The following is an 18,205-nucleotide window of genomic DNA, read 5'->3' on the forward strand; positions in this document are numbered from 1 at the left end:
CCTTGCTTAAGTTTATTCCTAGGTACTTTATTTTTCTAGTTGCTATAGCAAATGGGATTTCTTTATCCTGATTTCTGATTCTGGTATTTCATTGTTGGTGTACAAAAATGCCTTTGGTTTCTGAATACTGACTTTGTATTCTACAGTTTTGCCAAATTCACTTATTAGGTTGAGTAGTTTTTTTGGAGTTTATAGGGTTTTCTATGTACACTATCATCTCATCTGAGAACAATGACAGTTTTATTTCCTCCTTTCCAATTTGGATGCCTTTTATTTCTTTTCCTTGTCTGATCTCTGTGGCTAGGGCTTCCAATACTTTGTTTAATAGAAATGGTAAAAGTGGACAACCTTGTCTTGTTTCCGAACTTAGGGGGAAAGCTTTTAGCGTTTGCCCATTGAGTATGATATTGGCTGTAGGTTTTTCATATATGGTCTTTATTATATTGAAATATGCTCCCTATACTCCCATTTTCCTGAGTGTTTTTATCATAAATGGGCGCTATACCTTACCAAATACTTTTTTTGCATCTATTGATATGATCGTGTGATTTTTGTCTTTCCTTTTGTTTATGCAATGTATTATATTTGTTTATTTATGCATATTATACCATGCTTGCACCCCTATGATGAACCTCACTTGATTGTGGTGGATAATGGTTTTACCGTATTGCTGCATGCGATTGCCTAATATTTTGTTGATGATTTCAGTGTCTATGTTCACCAGTGATATTGGCCTGTAGTTTTCTTTCTTGCTTGTGTCTTTATCTGGTGTTGGGATTAGGATGATGCTGGCACCAAAAAAGAATTTAGGAGTCTTCCCTCTTCTTGTTTTTTTTTGGAATACTCAGAAGGACAGGGATTAGCTCTTCCTTAAATGTTTTGTAAAATTCTCCTGTGAAACCATCCAGTCCAGGGCTTTTGTGTGTCAGGAGTTTTGTGACTACTGGTTCAATTTCACCAGCTGTTATCAGTTTGTTCAGTGTTTCTACTTCTTCATTCAATGTTGGACACTTATTTTTTAGAAATTTGTCCATTTTACACAGATTTTCAAGTTTCTTGGTATATAATTTTTCATAGTAATTCCTTGTAATCCTTTTTATTTCTCTGGTATCAGTTGTAATTTTTCCTTTTTCATTTCTGATTTTATTTACTTGGGTCCTCTCCCTCTTTTTCTTGGTGAGTCCGCTTAAAGGCTTGTCAATTTTGTTATTCTTTGCAAAAAAACAAGCTCCTTCATTTATCACTCCTTTGAAATGTTCTTTTAGTCACCATGTTTTTCAGTTCTGCTCTGATCTTGATTATTTCCTTCGTTCTATGAGCTCTGGGCTTTGCTGTTGTTCCTCTAGTTCTTGTAGATATAGGGTTAGGTCATTGATTTGTTATGTTTTTATCTCTTTTAGGTAGGCCTGTATTGCTATGAACTTCCCTCTTAGGACTGTCTTTGCAGTGCCCCACAGGTTTTGGACTGTTGTGTGTTCATTTTCATTTGTTTCCAGAAACATTTTGATTTCTTTTTTGATCTCGTTATAGACCCATTCATTGTTTAGTAACATGCTATTCAGTGTCCATGAGTTTGAATGTTTTTTAATTTTTTCCTTGAGGTTGGTTTCTAGTTTCAAGCCCTGGTGGTCTGTGAATATGCTTGTTATGATTTCAATTTTCTTGAATTTGTCGAGGTTTGATTTGTGTCCTATCATGTGGTCTATCTTGGAAAATGTTCTATGAGCATTTGAAAAGAATGTGTATCTTGCTTCCTTGGGATGAAAGGTTCTATATATTAGTTAAGTCCATTGATCTAATGCATTGTTCAGGTCCAAAATATCCTTGTTGATGTTTTGATTGGAAGAGCTATCCACTGTTGACAGTGGAGTGTTAAAATCCCCTGCTATCAGTGTGTTGCCGTCTATATCTTTCTTGAAGTCCTCCAAAATTTTCCTTATATATTTGGGTACTTCTCTGTTGGCTTCATATAGGTTTACAATGTTTATGTCATCTTTATCAATTCTTCCATTGACTATTATGAAGTGTCCTTCTGGGTCTCTTTTCATGGCCTTTGTTTGGAAATCTATTTTGTCTAAGTATTGCTACCCCAGCATTTTTTCTTGTCCATTTGCTTAGAGTACTTTTTCTATCACTTTACTTTCAGTCTGTGTAGGTCTCTTGTTCTGAGGTGGGTCTCCTGTAGGAGGCATATATGTGGGTCATGTTTTGTTATGCATTCAGCTACCCTATGTCTCTTGACTGGAGCATTTAAGCCATTTACATTTTGAAGTTATTATTTATAGCCACGTATTCATTGTTTCCCTTTCCAATGTGTTCCTCTCTTTCTCACTCTTTTTATTCATCTTCTTAAACCAGTCCCTTTAGCATATTGTTGGAATGCTGGTTTGTTGGAGGTGTATACTTTTAGCCATCTTTTCTCTCAGAAACTCCTTATTTCACCTTCCATTTTATTTGAGAGCCTTACGAGGTAGAGTCGTCTTGGTTGCAAGCCTTTGCTTTTCCTTACTTGGAGTATTTCTTCCCATTCCCTACTGGCTTGTAATGTTTCTGTTGAAAAGACAACTGCTAGCCTTATCAGGGCTATTAGGATTCTATCTTTGTCTTTGATGATATTTGCCATTTTAATTACAATGTGTCTTGGAGTGGGCCTCATTGGCTTCCTCTTGAATGGGTCACTGTGCTTCTTGGACTTGTGTGGCTTTTCCTCTCATCTTATGGAAGTTCTCAATCATTTTTTGAAACAGGGTTTCTATCCCTTGCACCTCTCCTTTTCTGATATCCCTATTATACATATATTATTACCTTTCAGGTTGTCTTGCATTTCATTTAACACCTCTTCTTTATTTTTGAGTCTTTTTTCATTTTCCTGTTCTTTCTGGGAGCTTTTTTCTTCCTACTCATGTACCTCAGTGATTCAATCCTCTGCTTGATCTAGTCTGCTTTTTATTCCTTCTATGGTGTTCTTCAATTCAGAAATTGTATTCTTCATTTTTTCTTGCTTCTTGTTAATATTTCTATGTCTTTTTTCATGCTGATATAGTATGCGGTAAGTTCTTCATAGTTTCACTATAGTTTTTAGTAATTCTCTCTAAGCTCATCGAGTTTCCTATAAACATTATTTTGAACACAAGGTCTAATCATTTACTTCCCTCTATTTCATTTAGTTCTCTTTCTGTGGATTCCTCCTTTCCCTTTGATTGGTGGGGTGTTTCTTTGTCTTCCCATTATTTCTGAGACACTTTGTTTTTACTTCTGATTCTTAAATTGATCTGTTTTGACTTCCTGACTTTATGGTGTAAAATTCTATGGTAGGATACCTGTGAGATTCAGTGAAGCAGTCTTCCTGATCTCCTGAACTTGATGCTCTTTGGATGCCTTTTATGCTATTTATGTTGGCTCTCTGGAAGTAATTGTGCTTTGATTATTGTTTTCTCATTTTTTGATGGGCCATTCCCTCCAGCTGGTTGACTGAGGGTCATTTTGCCCACCACATCTTGTGTGTTTTTGTGCAAGTGCTGCCAGAACAAAACTACAAAGCCCAGGAAACAAACCCACATCTACAAAATAATTTCCCCCTGCAATCCCACTATCAACAGCAAATGAACAAGTAATAATAGGGCTGTAAAGAGACTAAGGCTATTATATAAAGGAGACAAATAAACTACTAGCATAAAATCTAATGACTTAATATGCACAAACTTGATGGGCCCAAAATGGATGTTAAAAAGCTACGTAGTAAAGAAAATATCACAAATCATGGAGAGGAACACAGTGGATTTCATCTCAGTAGCCTCTCTTATTTACTGCTGTTTTTTGTTTCTGGATCCACATCTGGTAATGTCAGATGTTGACCCCATTTGAACTTAGGCAGTCTGTTCAAGGCCACCAGGAATCTACTGTTTGTGGCTGTCTCCTTCAGTTGTAAATCTAGTCACTCTGCACTCTGCAGGCAGGCTTAGACATTCAAAGAGTGGGGACAAGTCCTTCCTGGACTTGTCAAGTCCTGTCAAGTTGCTACCACTCAGGGGAGTGATCTGCCTGAGCTGGACCATTGCTGAAGTATGGGGTATGATGCAGCTATGGGATCCCACTGGCAGTTCTCTCCCCAAAGCCTCAATTCAGTATCTCCTCAAGTCTCCCTAGTCCAGTCTTCCCCCAGTCCCCTTGCCAGGGTCCTACTATCTATGACTGCCTTTCTATACTTAGAAGTCAGGCTTAAGGGCCACAGGGCCAGGACAGAGTCTGTTCTTGGGGGTCAGGGCTATTGTTTCCTATATTCCATCATTTCTCACTCACCTGAACACAGACCTCTTGTCAGCTCTCTGCCAACCATCCATGGCTCCTTCCCTTGTTCCAATAAGGAGATAACTTGAGGCTTAGGTATGTAAAGTCCTGCTCATAAGAAAAGATATGAAACATGATTATGCTGTGGGTAAATCAAATCCTTAAATAAGATCCACTCCCTTTATAATCAAAAAATAGATGCCACTACAGGAACAGCCAAAGAAAGAAGGTGATGAAGCTTCAACCATAGCCAAATGGAGATTCTTATTTCTACTCCTCCTTTTCATTCCATCCCCAACCATTTATTTGGGAATAGGGAGCAGCAATTCAACAGGTGTCCCAAAAGGCACCTAAAAAATTCACTGTGGAAGAGACATTCAAGAGGAGAACTCAAAATTATTGGTATAGATGAACTTACCCATTGACAGCAGATTGCTGTAGTTCTCCAGCATTACATCTCTGTACAAGTCCCTTTGAGCTGGGTCCAAGCATTCCCACTCTTCCTGAGAAAAGTCTACTGCCACATCCCTGAACATCACTGATTCCTGAAAAAATAAACATAAGTATCCTTGTAAAATAAAAGAAATAATTCAGATTATTCTATACTGCCTGTAGGGTAAAGCAAATCAGCAATTATACTAGTGTTACTGAGAACCAGAATTTGGATCTCTGACACAGAAGCAAAAGTAATCAGTTTATTTGATGTTAAAATCAAAACATCAAAATTACAACTAAAATACAAAACACCATCACTGACAACTTACTGAAACCTGACTGAATGGAAATCCTACAAGTAGGGATTTAAAGAAGAGGTCACGGAATAAATTTCTGGACAAGATGGAGGCATAGGTAGATACACTTTGCCTCCTCGCACAACCAAAAGAAGGACAACAACAAATTTAAAAACAAAAAAAATCACCAGAACTGCCATAAAAGTGAACTGTATGGAAGTCTGAAAACCAAGGAGCTAAAGAAACAGACCGGTATGAGGGGCAGAGATGGGCAGCCAGGGCATAGAGGACGAACGGCAGAGCGACGGCGGGAGGGCCGGATGGGTGCGGCAGGGGCTGGCAGACTGGGTGGTCCCACATTTGCGTGTGGATAAACTGTGAGGAACAGCTGGGGAGCAAGACAGACCATGCAATCCAGGGTTCCAGTGTGGGAAAAGAAAGCCTCAAAACCTCTGGAGGTAAAAACCTGTTGGGGTTGCAGTGGCAGGAGAAATTCCCAGCCTCACAGGAGAGTCCACTGCACAGACCCACAGGGTCCTAGAATGCACACAAACCCACCCACCCAAGAATCAGCACTAGAAGGGCCCAACTTGCATGTTGGTAACGGGGTAAGTGACTGAAAGCCCGCCGGGAGCCAAACAAGTGCTGTTGTTCCTTCTCGGACCCGTCCCCCACACAGAGTCATAACACAGCAACCCGGGCTGCCCCACCCTGGCGAATACCCAAGGCTCTGCACCTCCCAATGTAACAGGCCCACTGAGACAAAGAAATATGGTCCAAATTAAAGAACAGATCAAAGCTCAAAAACAGAACTAAGTGGTGAACAGAGAGCCAACCTATCAGATGCACAGTTCAAAACACTGGTAATCTGGATGCTCACTGAATTGGTTGGGTATGATTGCAAAATGGAGGAAAAAGCAAAGGCTATGCAAAGTGAAATAAAGAAAAATATGCAGGGAACCAAGAGTAAAGGGAAGGAAACCAGGACTCAAATCAACGGCTAGGAGCAGAAGGAACAGATAAACATTCAGCAAGAATGGATTGAAGAAACAAGAATTCAAAAAAAAAAATGAGGAGAGGCTTAGGAAGTTTTGGGAAAACTTTAAATGTTCCAACATCCGAATCATAGGGGTGCCAGAAGGAGAAAAGGAAGAGCAAAGAACTGAAAACTTATTTGAAAAAATAATGAAGGAGAACTTCCCCAATCTGGAAAGGAAATAGACTTCCGGGAAGTCCAGGATGCTCAGAGAGTCCCAAAGAGGCTGGACCCAAGGAAGCACACACCAAGGCACATCGTAATTACATTCCCCAAGATTAAAGATAAGGAGAGAATCTTAAAAGCAGCAAGAGAAAAGGAGACAGTTACCTACAAAGGAGTTCCATAAGACTATCAGGTGATTTCTCAAAAGAAACCTTGCAGGCAAGAAGCATTCAAAGTCACAGAAGACAAGGACCTACATCTAAAATTACTCTATCCAGCAAAGCCATCATTTAGAATGGAAGGGCAGATAAAGTGCTTCCCAGATAAGGTCAAGTTAAAGGAGTTCATCATCACCAAGCCCTTATTATACGAAATGTTAAAGGGACTTATCTAAGAAAAAGAAGACCAAAGCCTATGAACAGTAAAATGACAGCAAACAGCTGAACCTAAGGAAAACAAAAACAAGAGCAAAAACTAAGCAAACAACTAGAACAGCAGCAGAATCATAGAAACGGAGATCAGAGGGGAGGGGGCGGGGGAAGAATGGGGGAAAAGGTACAGGGAATAAACTGCATAAATAGTAGGTACAAAATAGGAAAGGGGAGGTTAAGAATATTACAGGAAATGGAGAAGCCAAAGAACTTATATGTATGACCCATGGACATAAACTAAGGAGGGGGAGTGCTGGGGGGAGGGGCGGTGCAGGGTGGAGGGGAATAAAGGGGAGAAAAAAACGGGACAACTAATAGCATAATCAATAAAATATATGTAAAAAAATAAACAGTCACAACAAGACTGGTAGAAGGGCGGAGACAAGGAATGGGCTGGTCCCACACTCACGCATGGTGGATAAATTTCAGGAGAGATATCCTGGCTGTGAGGGTTGCCTGGGAGGAGGAAGGCGTCCCAGCCCCACACCAGCCCCCTAACCTATGGTTCCTGGCCAGGAAGAGAAGTCTCCATAACTTCTGCCTGTAAAAACCAGTGGGGATTGTGGCTGAGTGAGATGGAGGGTTTCTGGAGTCCCAGATGTTCCTCTTAAAGGGACATCTGGGACTCCAGAAACAGGCTTACTCTGGCTCACTCCTTCTGAGCTCCAGTACTGGGACAGCACCTCAAAAGACACCAGGGAGATATGAAGAGGAACTGAATTGTCTGGCATCAGAGTGGGAGCTGGGGGGAGGGGTGGAAGAGCAGCTTTCAGCCAGACAGGACTGTTGGCAGAGGCCCTTGTTACTTTCCTGAGCCTTTCTCCAACAAAGCCGGTAAAAGGGTGCCATATATGAGTCACTGTATTCCCTGCCATGGTGATTTCCTGAGATGTCGCCTCACCCGCCTTACAGGCCCACGCAAACTGTTTCCAGTGGCTTTTCCATATCAATGTCTTGTCGTGCCTCATGCTTCAGACTTTCCTAAAAATCTCTCAAACAGGCAGCGTTTCCTGTACCTCTTGCTAAGTGGCCCAAGCCCTGGCACAAGCAGCTGGCCTTGGTTCACAGCTTGGCCTCATCTGTGCAACTCTAGGCCCAGCACAAGCAGCAGCCATCTGCAGGTTGCTTTGCAGCTCATGCCATGTGGCCCGGGGAAGAACGCAAGGGTGGATGACCTTGACCTGCACCTGCTGGGAAGCCCAGAGCCAGTGCACCCAGTGGACTGCCTCAGACCACATCAAAGCACCACCAAACAACCTCTACAAGTGACACATTCAAGGGGCGGACTCTAGGGGCATGAGAGCCCCACTGACATAAGTCCTTCTATATGGGGTGGGTCCATGCACAGCTGATCCTCCATGGTGGCTGCTGGTCATAGCCAGTTGGCCTGGGGGTAAATACCTCCCATTGATGTACCAATAGCAGTCAAGTCTCAACTACAACAGCCCACATGGTGCGGGTGGGGTGCAACTGGGGTGCCCAGTTTGGGTAAACAGGGAGGGCGGCTGTGCCACTGGACCCTACAGGATACCTACTACATTAGGCCGCTCTACCAAGCCCAGGAGACACAGAGCAGCTCTACCTAATACATAGAAACAAACACAGGGAGGCTGCCAAAATGAGGGCATAAAAAAACATGCCACAAATGGAAGAACAGAAAAAAAAAAATTCCAGAAAAAAAACACTCAACAAAATGGAGACAAGCAATCTACTCAACGCATAGTTCAAAACACTGGCTATAAGGATGTTTGATGAACTTAGTGAGCACTTTTACACCATTTTTAAACAAACAGAAATTACCCCTGGCTGGTGTGGCTCAGCGGATTGAGTGAAGGCCTGCGAACCAAAGGGTTGCTGGTTCAATTCCCAGTCAGGGCACATGCCTGGGTTGCAGGCCAGGTCCCCAGTAGGGGGCGTGCGAGAGGCAACCACACTTTGATGTTTCCCTCTCTTTCTCCTTCCCGTCCCCTCTCTCTATAAATAAATTAATTAAGTAAGTAAGTCTTTTTAAAGAAATAAGAAATGAAGGCTACACTAACTGAAGAATAATTTACAGGGAATCAACAGTAGAGTAGATGAACCTAAGAATCAAATCAGTGATTTGGAATATATGGAAACAGAAAACACTCTATCAGAACAGCAAAAAGAAAACAAGAATACAAAATATTAAAGACAGTGTAAGGAGCCTCTGGGACAACTTCAAGTGTACTAACATTCACGTCATGGGGGTGCCAGAAGGAGAAGAGTGAGCGAAAAACAGGAGATTCAAGGTAGAAAACTTCCCTAACCTGGTGAAGGAAATATACATATAAGTCCAGGAAGAGCAGAGAATCACAAACAAGATGAATTCAAAGAGGCCTACACCAGGACACATCATAATTAAAATAGAAAAAGTTAAAGACAAAGAGAGAATCTTAAAAGCACCAAGAGAAAAGCAGTTACTTACAAGGGAGCTCCCATAAGATTATGAGTTGATTTCTCAACAGAAACTTTGCAGGCCAGAAGGAATTGGCAAGAAATATTCAAACTGATGAAAAGAACCTACAATCAAGATTACTCTACCCAGCAAAACTATCATTTAAATTTAAAAAAAGGCGGGGAGCTAAATGGCGGAGGAGTGGATGGGAGTCACGCTGACCTCCTCCCAAGACCAAACAGGAATTGCGACTAAATAGTGGAGAAATCACGTGGAAAACAATGGAACGATAGAGGGAGAGGAGCCTTGGAGCTGCGGACAGACAGTGGATTCAACTCTCACACATCCCAACCGGTGAGAAGTGCGGTGGAGGCTCGAGAGGGTGGGCTGGGCACCCACGGGCACCCACACCAGGGGGACATTGAAACGGCCAGTTGGATCCCCCTGAGAACAGGGTCTGAACCATAAACAGGGACCCCTAGACTACAACAGCTGAAACCAGGAAAACGCACAGAGAAAACACAACCCCGAAAAGCTTAGGGGCGCTCTCTGCCAGAGACAGGTGGCTGGGGATGCAAAGAGACATTTAAAGGGCCAATGCAAAAATTTGCCGTGGCAGCCACCCTCCTTGATCTCTGGGTAGAGGCGGCAGCAGAGTGGGCTTGTGCCTGGGAAAAGACTGGTGAGGAAAACTTTGTGAAGAGAACTGAGACGGTGGCTGGCGGAGCCCCGGTGATAACTCACCTCCCACTCTGCAGCTACCATCCCACTCAGGCCTAAGGGAATCAATTAACCTGCCTTTTGTGCACTCCGCACACAGCTTGTGCGCCTGTGAGCTGGAGGGCTAAATGCAGACAAGCTGGAAGAAATAGAGGATCTCTGGCCAAAGGGGTCACACAGCTGCATAGAGAGCCTTGAGGAGGGACTAGAGATGGAAGCAATGGGGAAAGAATGGGAGGAGGAACCGGGAAGTCCCGACTCCCTCCCCATTCGGTAGTCTCCATTTTGTGCTGGAGGAAGCGCCCCCAAAGAGGCAGAAGCAGGGCGCAGACGAGCCAGACGGCCCACAGTTACAAACGTGGTCTGCAGAAATAGTGGATCCCTGGCCGAAGGGGTCACAGAACTGCCCAGAGACCCCTGAGGAGAGACGAGACAGAGGTGTCGGGGAAAGAAGGGGAGGAGGAACCTGGGAGGCCAGACTCCTTCTCCTTTCCGTAGTCTCCACTGTGCAGGAACGGGCCATACCCCCAAAGAGCCAAAAGCTGAAAAGCACAATAGACAGCCCAAAACCACCCAGTGCAGGCGCGCACACTCGGGCTAAGTGGCCGGCGAGGGTTGGTGAGCATGTGTGTGGACCCGCGCTGGTTGGCGAGGACTCCCGCAGGTGGCCGCAGACAGGGCCTGCGAGGGATTGGGCAGAATGGCGGGGGCATGCATAAACCGACCCGCGCGGGCCCCGAGTGCAGAGTGGTCCGCAGAAACAGTGGATCCCGGGCAGAAGGGTTCACAGAGCTGCCCAGAGTCCCTGAAGGAGAGACTGGAGACAGGATTAACCTGAGAGTCCTAGAGCTGACTTCCTCCCACTTCCATAGTCTCCATTTGGCGAGGGCAGGCAACGCACCCAAAGAACCAAAAGGAGGGGAAGCACACAATAGAAGACCCTAAACTGACCAGTGCCGGGGTGCCCATCAGCATGGCGGGCCAGATGAGTAGGTGAGGTTGCGAATAAGCCCTCTGGGCTGGGGCAAGCAAGCATGAGCCCAGGCGGGCAGGGGATCCTGCCAGGCCGGGGAGTGTGCTCAAGGAGCCAGGGTCAGAGTGCAGAGCGATCCACAGAACTAGTGGATCCGTGGCCAAAGGGGTAACAGAGCTATCCAAAGCAGGAGTCAGACACAGACAGTAGACTCCTGGCAGGCTCAAACAAATGACCCAAGGTCATATAGGGTCAACAAATGACATCATCAGAGGCAGGGCCAGGAAGAAAAGTAAAGGAAAAATAAATAAACAAACAAACCAACCAACCAATAAATAAATAAATAAATAAAAAGACCCACCTACTACCATAAAGTTTAATCCACAAAGTCAGAAGATCGAGATGGATCAATTGAAGCAAAAGCAAAAATGAATGAATGAATAAATAAATAAATAACTTAATAGACTCTCACAAAAATGGGAAGAAAAAGAAGTTACCCCGAAATGAGTGGAAAAGGGGACTCCCCGCAGAGATCTAAATGAAATAGAGGTAAGGGAACTATCAGATATTGAATTCAAAACAATGGTTCTAAGGAAGCTCATTCAGCTCAGCCAGCTCAAAGATAACTTTGAGAGACTGCAGAGAAACTCAGGATCTTACAGCAAACTATATCAGCCTGGAAAAGGACATAGAAACGATCAAGAAGACACAAGACAATATGAAGAATACCATTTCTGAATTGAAGAACACAGTAGAAGGAATCCAAAGCAGGCTGGATGAAGCCGAGGATCGAATCCGTGAGATGGAGGTTAAGGAAGAAAACAGCTCCCAGAAAGAACAAGAAATGGAAAAAAGACTCAAAAAGAAAGAAGAGACACTTAGGGAAATGGAGGACAACCTGAAACGCAATACTATCAGTATAATAGGGATACCACATGGAGAAGAAGAGGAGTAACGGATAGAGAACCTCTTTGAAAAAGTAATGATGGAAAACTTCCCCAATTTGAGAAGAGAAAACGTCTCATGGATCCAGGAGGCACAGACGGCCCGACTCAAGAGGGACTCAAGGAGGTCCACTCCAAGACACAACATCATTAAAATGGCAACTATCAAAGACAGAGAAAGAATCTTCAAGGCAGCAAGGGAGAAGGAGTAAGTAGCATACAAGGGGGCCCCAATACGGCTAGGAGCTGACTTCTCAACAGAAACACTACAAGCCAGAAGGGAATGGCAACAAATATTCCAAGCCATGAAAAGCAAGGGCCTACAACCTAGGCTGCTCTACCCAGCGAGGCTCTCCATTAAAATAGAAGGGGAAATACGGAGTTTCCCAGACAAGAGAAGGCTAAAAGAATGCATCTCTACCAAACCAGCACTCCAAGATATGCTCAAGGGACTGGTTTAAGAAGATGAAGGAAAAGAGTGAGAAACAGAAAAACACAGGTACAAAGAGAAAAAATGAATAGGTTTCTATCAGTAATAACCCTCAATGTAAATGGACTAAATGCCCCAATGAAAAGACTCAAATTAGCTGAATGGATAAGAAAACATGACGCACGCATATGCTGCTTACAAGAGACCCACCTCAGAGCAAAAGACCTACGCAGATTGAAAGTAAAGGGAAGGAAAAAAATATTCCAAGCAACTGGGCAAGAGAAGAAAGCAGGAGTTGCAATACTTATATCAGACAAAATAGATTTCAAAACAAAGGCCATAAAAAGAGAGCCAGAGGAGCACTTTATAATACTTGAAGGAAGAATCTATCAAGAAGACATAAACATTATAAACTTATATGCACCCAACAGAGGGGCTCCCAAGTTTATAAGGAAATTGTTGGACGACTTCAAAAAGATATAGACAGCAACACACTGATAGTACGGGATTTCAACACCCCACTGTCAAAAATGGACAGATCTTCCAAACAAAACATCAATAAGGATATTGTGGAGCTGAGTGACGCACTGAATCAAATAGACTTAACTGACATCTATAGAACCTTACATCCCAAAGAAGCAAAATACTACACATTCTTTTCAAAGGCTCATGGAAGTTTTTCAAAGATAGACCGCATGATAGGACACAAAGCAAGCCTCAGCAAATTCAGGGAAATGGAAATAATACCAAACTTCTTCTCGGACCACAAGCGCTTGAAACTCGAAATCAATCTCAAAGAGAAACTTCAAAAACTTGCAAACTCATGGACACTGAACAGTAGACTACTGAACAATGAATGGGTCGATAAAGAGATAAGAGAAGAAATCAAAAAATTTCTGGAAACAAATGAAAATGAACAGACAACAGTCCAAAACCTATGGGACACAGCAAAGGCAGTGCTGAGAGGGAAGTTGATAGCAATACAGGCCTACCTAAAAAAGATAGAAACATTTCAAATAAAAGCCCTAACACTACAACTTCAAGAACTGGAGACACAACAACAAATAAATCCCAGAGCAAGTAGAAGGAAGGAAATAGTCAAGATTAGAGCCAAACTGAATGACATAGGGACGAAAAGAACAATTCAGAGGATCAACCAACCCAGGAGCTGGTTCTTTGAAAAGAAAAATAAAACCGACAAGCCTTTAAGCAGACTCATCAAGACAAAAAGGGAGAGGACTCAAATTAATAATACCAGAAACGAAAGAGGAGAAATAACAACTGGTACCACAGAAATACAAAGGATCGTCAGAAACTACTATGAACAATTATATGCCAAGATTTGATACCTCGATGAAATGGACAAATTTCTAGAAAAGTATAATCTTCCAACATTGAAGGAGGAAGAAACAGAAAGCATGATCAGACAGATAACGGTTGGGGAAATTGAAGCAGTAATCAAGAAACTCCTGGCTCACAAATGTCCAGGGTTGGATGGATTCACAGGAGAATTTTAGAAAACATTTAAGGAAGAGCTAACCCCTATCCTTCTCAGACTATTCCAAAAACTCCAAGAGGAGGGAAGACTCCCAGACTCCTTCTATGAGGCCAGCATCACCCTAATCCCAAAACCAGATAAATACCTTCCTACAAAGAAAGAAAACTACAGGCCAATTTCGCTGATGTACATAGATGCTAAAATCCTCAACAAATACTGGCAATCCGCATCCAGCAAAACATTAAAAAGATTACCCACCACGATCAACTGGGATTCATCCCAGGGATGCAGGGATGGTTCAATATAGGCAAGTAAATAAACGTGATACATCACATAAATAAAAGAAATGACAAAAATCACATGATCATCTCTATAGGCGCAGTAAAAGCATTCAATAAAGTACAGCGCACTCATTTAGGAACAAAACACTCAGCAAAATGGGAATAAATGGGGCATTATTCAATGTAATAAAGGCGATATATGAAAAACCTACAGCCAACATCATACTCAACAGGTCAAGACTGAAAGCTTTCCCACTAAGATCGGGAACACGACAAGGATGTCCGCTATCACCACTTCTTTTTGACATCGTATTGGAAGTCCTAGCCACAGCAGTCACGCAAGATAAAGAATTAAAAGGCATCCAAATAGGAGAGGAGGAAGTAAAACTATCACTGCATGCAGATTACATGATAGTCTACATAGAAAACCCTGTAGACTCCATCAAAAAACTACTCAACCTAATACGTCAATTTGGCAAAACAGCAGGATACAAAGTCAACATTCAGAAATCAAAGGCATTTTTTGTACACCAGCAATGAAACAGAAGAAGAAGAAATCCGAAAAAAAATACCATTCGATATAGGAAGAAGAAAAATAAAGTACCAAGGCATAAATTTAACCAAGGAGGTAAAAGACCGGTACGCAGAAAACTATACAACACTGAGGAAAGAAATTACGGAAGACACAAATAAATGGAAGCATATACCGTGCTCATGGATTGGAAGAATTAATATCTTCAGAATGTCCATACTACCCAAAGCAATTTATAGATTCAATGCAATCCCTATTAAGATACCAATGTGTATTTCACAGAAATAGAACAGACATTTCAAAAATGTATATGGAACCATAAACGACCCCGAATAGCCGCAGCAATTTTGAGAAAGAAACACAGAGTAGGAGGCATCACAATACCGGACATCAAACTCTACTACAAAGCCACTACACTCAAAACAATCTGGTACTGGCACAAGAACAGATCCATAGACGAGTGGAAAAGAATAGAAAGCCCAGAAATAAGCCCAGGTCTCTATGGGCAACTAATATTTTGACAAAGGGGGCAGAAGCATAATATGGAGCAATAACAGCCTCTTCAACAAATGGTGTTGGGAGAGGTGGATGCAAAAAAATGAAATTGGATCATCAGCTGACACCATACACAAAAGTAAACGCAAGATGGATAAAAGACTTAAATATAAGTCACAACACCATCAAAGTCCTAGAGGAGAACATTGGCAGGAAATTCTCAGATATCCCACGCAGCAATTTTTTCAGTGATATGTCTCCTAAAGCAAGGGACATAAAGAAAGAATAAACAAGTGGGACCTCCTCAAAGTAAGAAGCTTCTTCAGGGCTATAACGTCAGACAGACAGAAGGATCAGCTTTAGCACACAACCTGACTGGTAAGGAGTGCGGTGGAGACTCAAGAAGGCTGGCTGGATGCCCATGGGTGGCAATGCCAGAGGGAGATTTAAACGGCCAGTTGGATCGCACTGAGAAGCGCGGGGTCTAAACCATAAGCAGGGACCCCCAGCCTATACAGCACCATGGCCCAAGAAGTACACATTTAACAGCCAGCTGCAAAAAGTGGCAGGGTTTCTCTCTGCCAGAGATGGGTGGCTGGAGATGTAAAGAGCCCCTAAAAGGGCCAACGCATAGATTTTTGTTTGCAGCCACTTACCCTGGTCTCCGGCAAAGGAGGGGGCAGAGTGGGCTAGAGACGCCTGCCGAGAGACTGGGGAAAGAGGCTTTGGAGAGAGAACTGAGAGAGTAGCCGGTGGGATCCTGGTGCTGCCATCCTCCATAGGGCGGCAGCCATCTTTCTCAGGAAGACCACTCCCCTGAGCAGCAGCAGTGTGAAAGAAAACAATAGCCTCACAGGCAGGAGGGACACTGCCCTGACCCTGTGGTGCCTAAGCATGACTGCTGAGTGCAGACTGACTACATTAACAACTTAAGGAGACAGCCACAGACAGCAGATTCCTGGAAGCCTCGAACAGACTGCCTAAGGTCAGACAGGGTGAACATCTGGCGTCATCAGAGGCAAATCCAGAAACAAAAAACAGCGGTAAATACTAGAAGCAACCAAGATGAGATCCACTGTGGTCTTCTCCATGATATGCGATATTTTCTTTACGACATAGCTTTTTAACGTCCATTTCGGGTCCGCCAACTATGTGCTTATTATGTCATTAGATTTTATACTAACAGTTTATCACTCTCATTTCCTATAATAGTCTTAATCTTTTTTTTTTTTTTTGGTAACTTTTTTTAAAATTTATTAACTTTCTAAATACACTTGTCTCTGCCTCCCCCCACCTCTTTCCCTTGCCCCACCTTCCTTCCCTCCCTCACCTCTTCCCCTTTGGTTTTGTCCATGAGTCCTTGCTATATGTTCCTTGACTTTCCCCTTCCCGTCCCTTTCCCTGCCCCCTCACCTTCCCTCTTGTCTCTGTTGATTTCTTTTCCTTTCAGTGTTGCTGGTCATATTTTCCTTGCATCTTTGCATTGTTGGTTAGGTTCCGCTTACAGGTGAGATCATATGGTATTTGTCTTTCGCCCCCTGGCTTATTTCGCTTAGCATGATGCTCTCCAGTTCCATCCATGCTGTCGCAAAGTTTAATACTTCTTTTTTTCTTTCTGTTGAGTATTCCATTGTGTATATGTACCATAATTTTTTGATCCAATCATCTACTGATGGGCATTTAGGTTGCTTCCAACACTTGGCTATTGGAAATTGTGCTGCTATGAACATTGGGGTGCATAGGTTCTTTTGTATTAGCGTTTTGGTGTTCTCAGGGTATAGTCCCAGCAGGGGAATCACTGGATCAAAAGGCAGTTCCATTTTCAGCTTTCTGAGGAAATTCCACACTGCTTTCCATAGTGGCTGCACCAGTCTGCATTCCCACCAACAGTGGACTAGGGTTCCCTTTTCTCCACAGCCTCGCCAGCACCAGTTGTTTGTGGATCTGTTTATGATGGCCATTCTGACCGGTGTGAGGTGGTACCTCATGGTGGTTTTGATCTGCATTTCTCTGATGGCTAGTGATGCTGAGCATCCTTTCAAATGCCTCTGGGCCCTCTGTATCTCCTCCTTAGAAAAGCATCTGCCCAGGTCCTTTGCCCATTTTTTGATTGGATCGTTTGTCTTCTTGGAGTGGAGTCGAGTGAGTTCTTTATATATCTTGGAGATCAAACCTCTATCTGATGTATAATTAGCAAATATATTTTCCAGTATGGTTGGCTCCCTTTTCATTTTGCTGATGTTTTCTTTTGCCGTGCAGAAGCTTCTTATTTTGATGAGGTCCCACTTGTTTATTCTTTCCTTTATGTCCCTTGCTTTAGGAGACATATCACTGAAAAAATTGCTGCATGGGATATCTGAGAGTTTCCTGCCAATGTTCTCCTCTAGGACTTTGATGGTGTTGCAACTTATATTTAAGTCTTGTATCCATCTTGAGTTTATTTTTGTGTATGGTGTCAGCTGATGATCCAATTTCATTTTTTTGCATGTAGCCGTCCAGCTCTCCCAACACCATTTGTTGAAGAGGCTGTTATTGCTCCATTTTATGCTTCTGCCCCCTTTGTCAAATATTAGAGGTCCATAGAGACCTGGGCTTATTTCTGGGCTTTCTATTCTATTCCACTGGTCTATGGGTCTGTTCTTGTGACAGTACCAGATTGTTTTCAGTATGGTGGTTTGTAGTAGAGTTTGATGTCCGGTATTGTGATCCCTCCTACTTTGTGTTTCTTTCTCAAAATTGCTGCGGCTATTCGGGGTCGTTTATGGTTCCATATACATTTTTGAAATGTCTGTTCTATTTCTGTGAAATACGTCATTGGTATCATAATAGGGATTTCGTTGAATCTATAAATTGCTTTGGGCAGTACGCACATTTTGATGACATTAATTCTTCCAATCCATGAGCACAGTATATGCTTCCATTTATTTGTGTCTTACTTAATTTCTTTTTCCAATGCTGTACAGTTTTCTGCACAAAGGTCTTTTGTGTCTTTGGTTAAATTTATCCCTAGGTACTTTATTTTTTTTCTTGCTATATCGAATGGTATTTTTTTTCTGATTTCTTCTTCTTCTATTGCATTGCTGGTGTACAAAAATGCCTTTGATTTCTGAATGTTGACTTTGTATCCTGCTGTTTTGCCAAATTCACTTATTAGGTTGAGGAGTTTTTTGGTAGAGTCAACAGGGTTCTCTATGTACACTATCATGTCATCTGCAAACAATGAGAGTTTTACTTCCTCCTCTCCTATTTGGATGCCTTTTATCTCT

The 18,205-nt window shown here is 42.6% G+C and overlaps 1 protein-coding gene across 2 annotated transcripts in view; it reads right to left on the reverse strand.

The window, feature by feature from the left end:
• The window catches only part of ZNF570 (zinc finger protein 570), a 67,886-nt gene that overhangs the window by 6,528 nt on the left and 43,153 nt on the right, over window positions 1-18,205 (reverse strand). For both annotated transcript variants that reach the window (XM_054589092.1, XM_054589093.1), the window contains exons 3-4: window positions 4,706-4,832; window positions 4,300-4,395 (exon numbers count right to left, since the gene is read on the reverse strand). In XM_054589092.1, coding sequence (XP_054445067.1) covers window positions 4,300-4,395; window positions 4,706-4,832 — 223 coding nt within the window. The remainder of the gene's footprint in view (window positions 1-4,299; window positions 4,396-4,705; window positions 4,833-18,205) is intronic.

Source organism: Pteronotus mesoamericanus, unplaced genomic scaffold, assembly GCF_021234165.1.
Source record: "Pteronotus mesoamericanus isolate MK-2021 breed Mesoamerican mustached bat unplaced genomic scaffold, CSHL_Meso_final scaffold_165, whole genome shotgun sequence".
Taxonomy (NCBI): domain Eukaryota; kingdom Metazoa; phylum Chordata; class Mammalia; order Chiroptera; family Mormoopidae; genus Pteronotus; species Pteronotus mesoamericanus.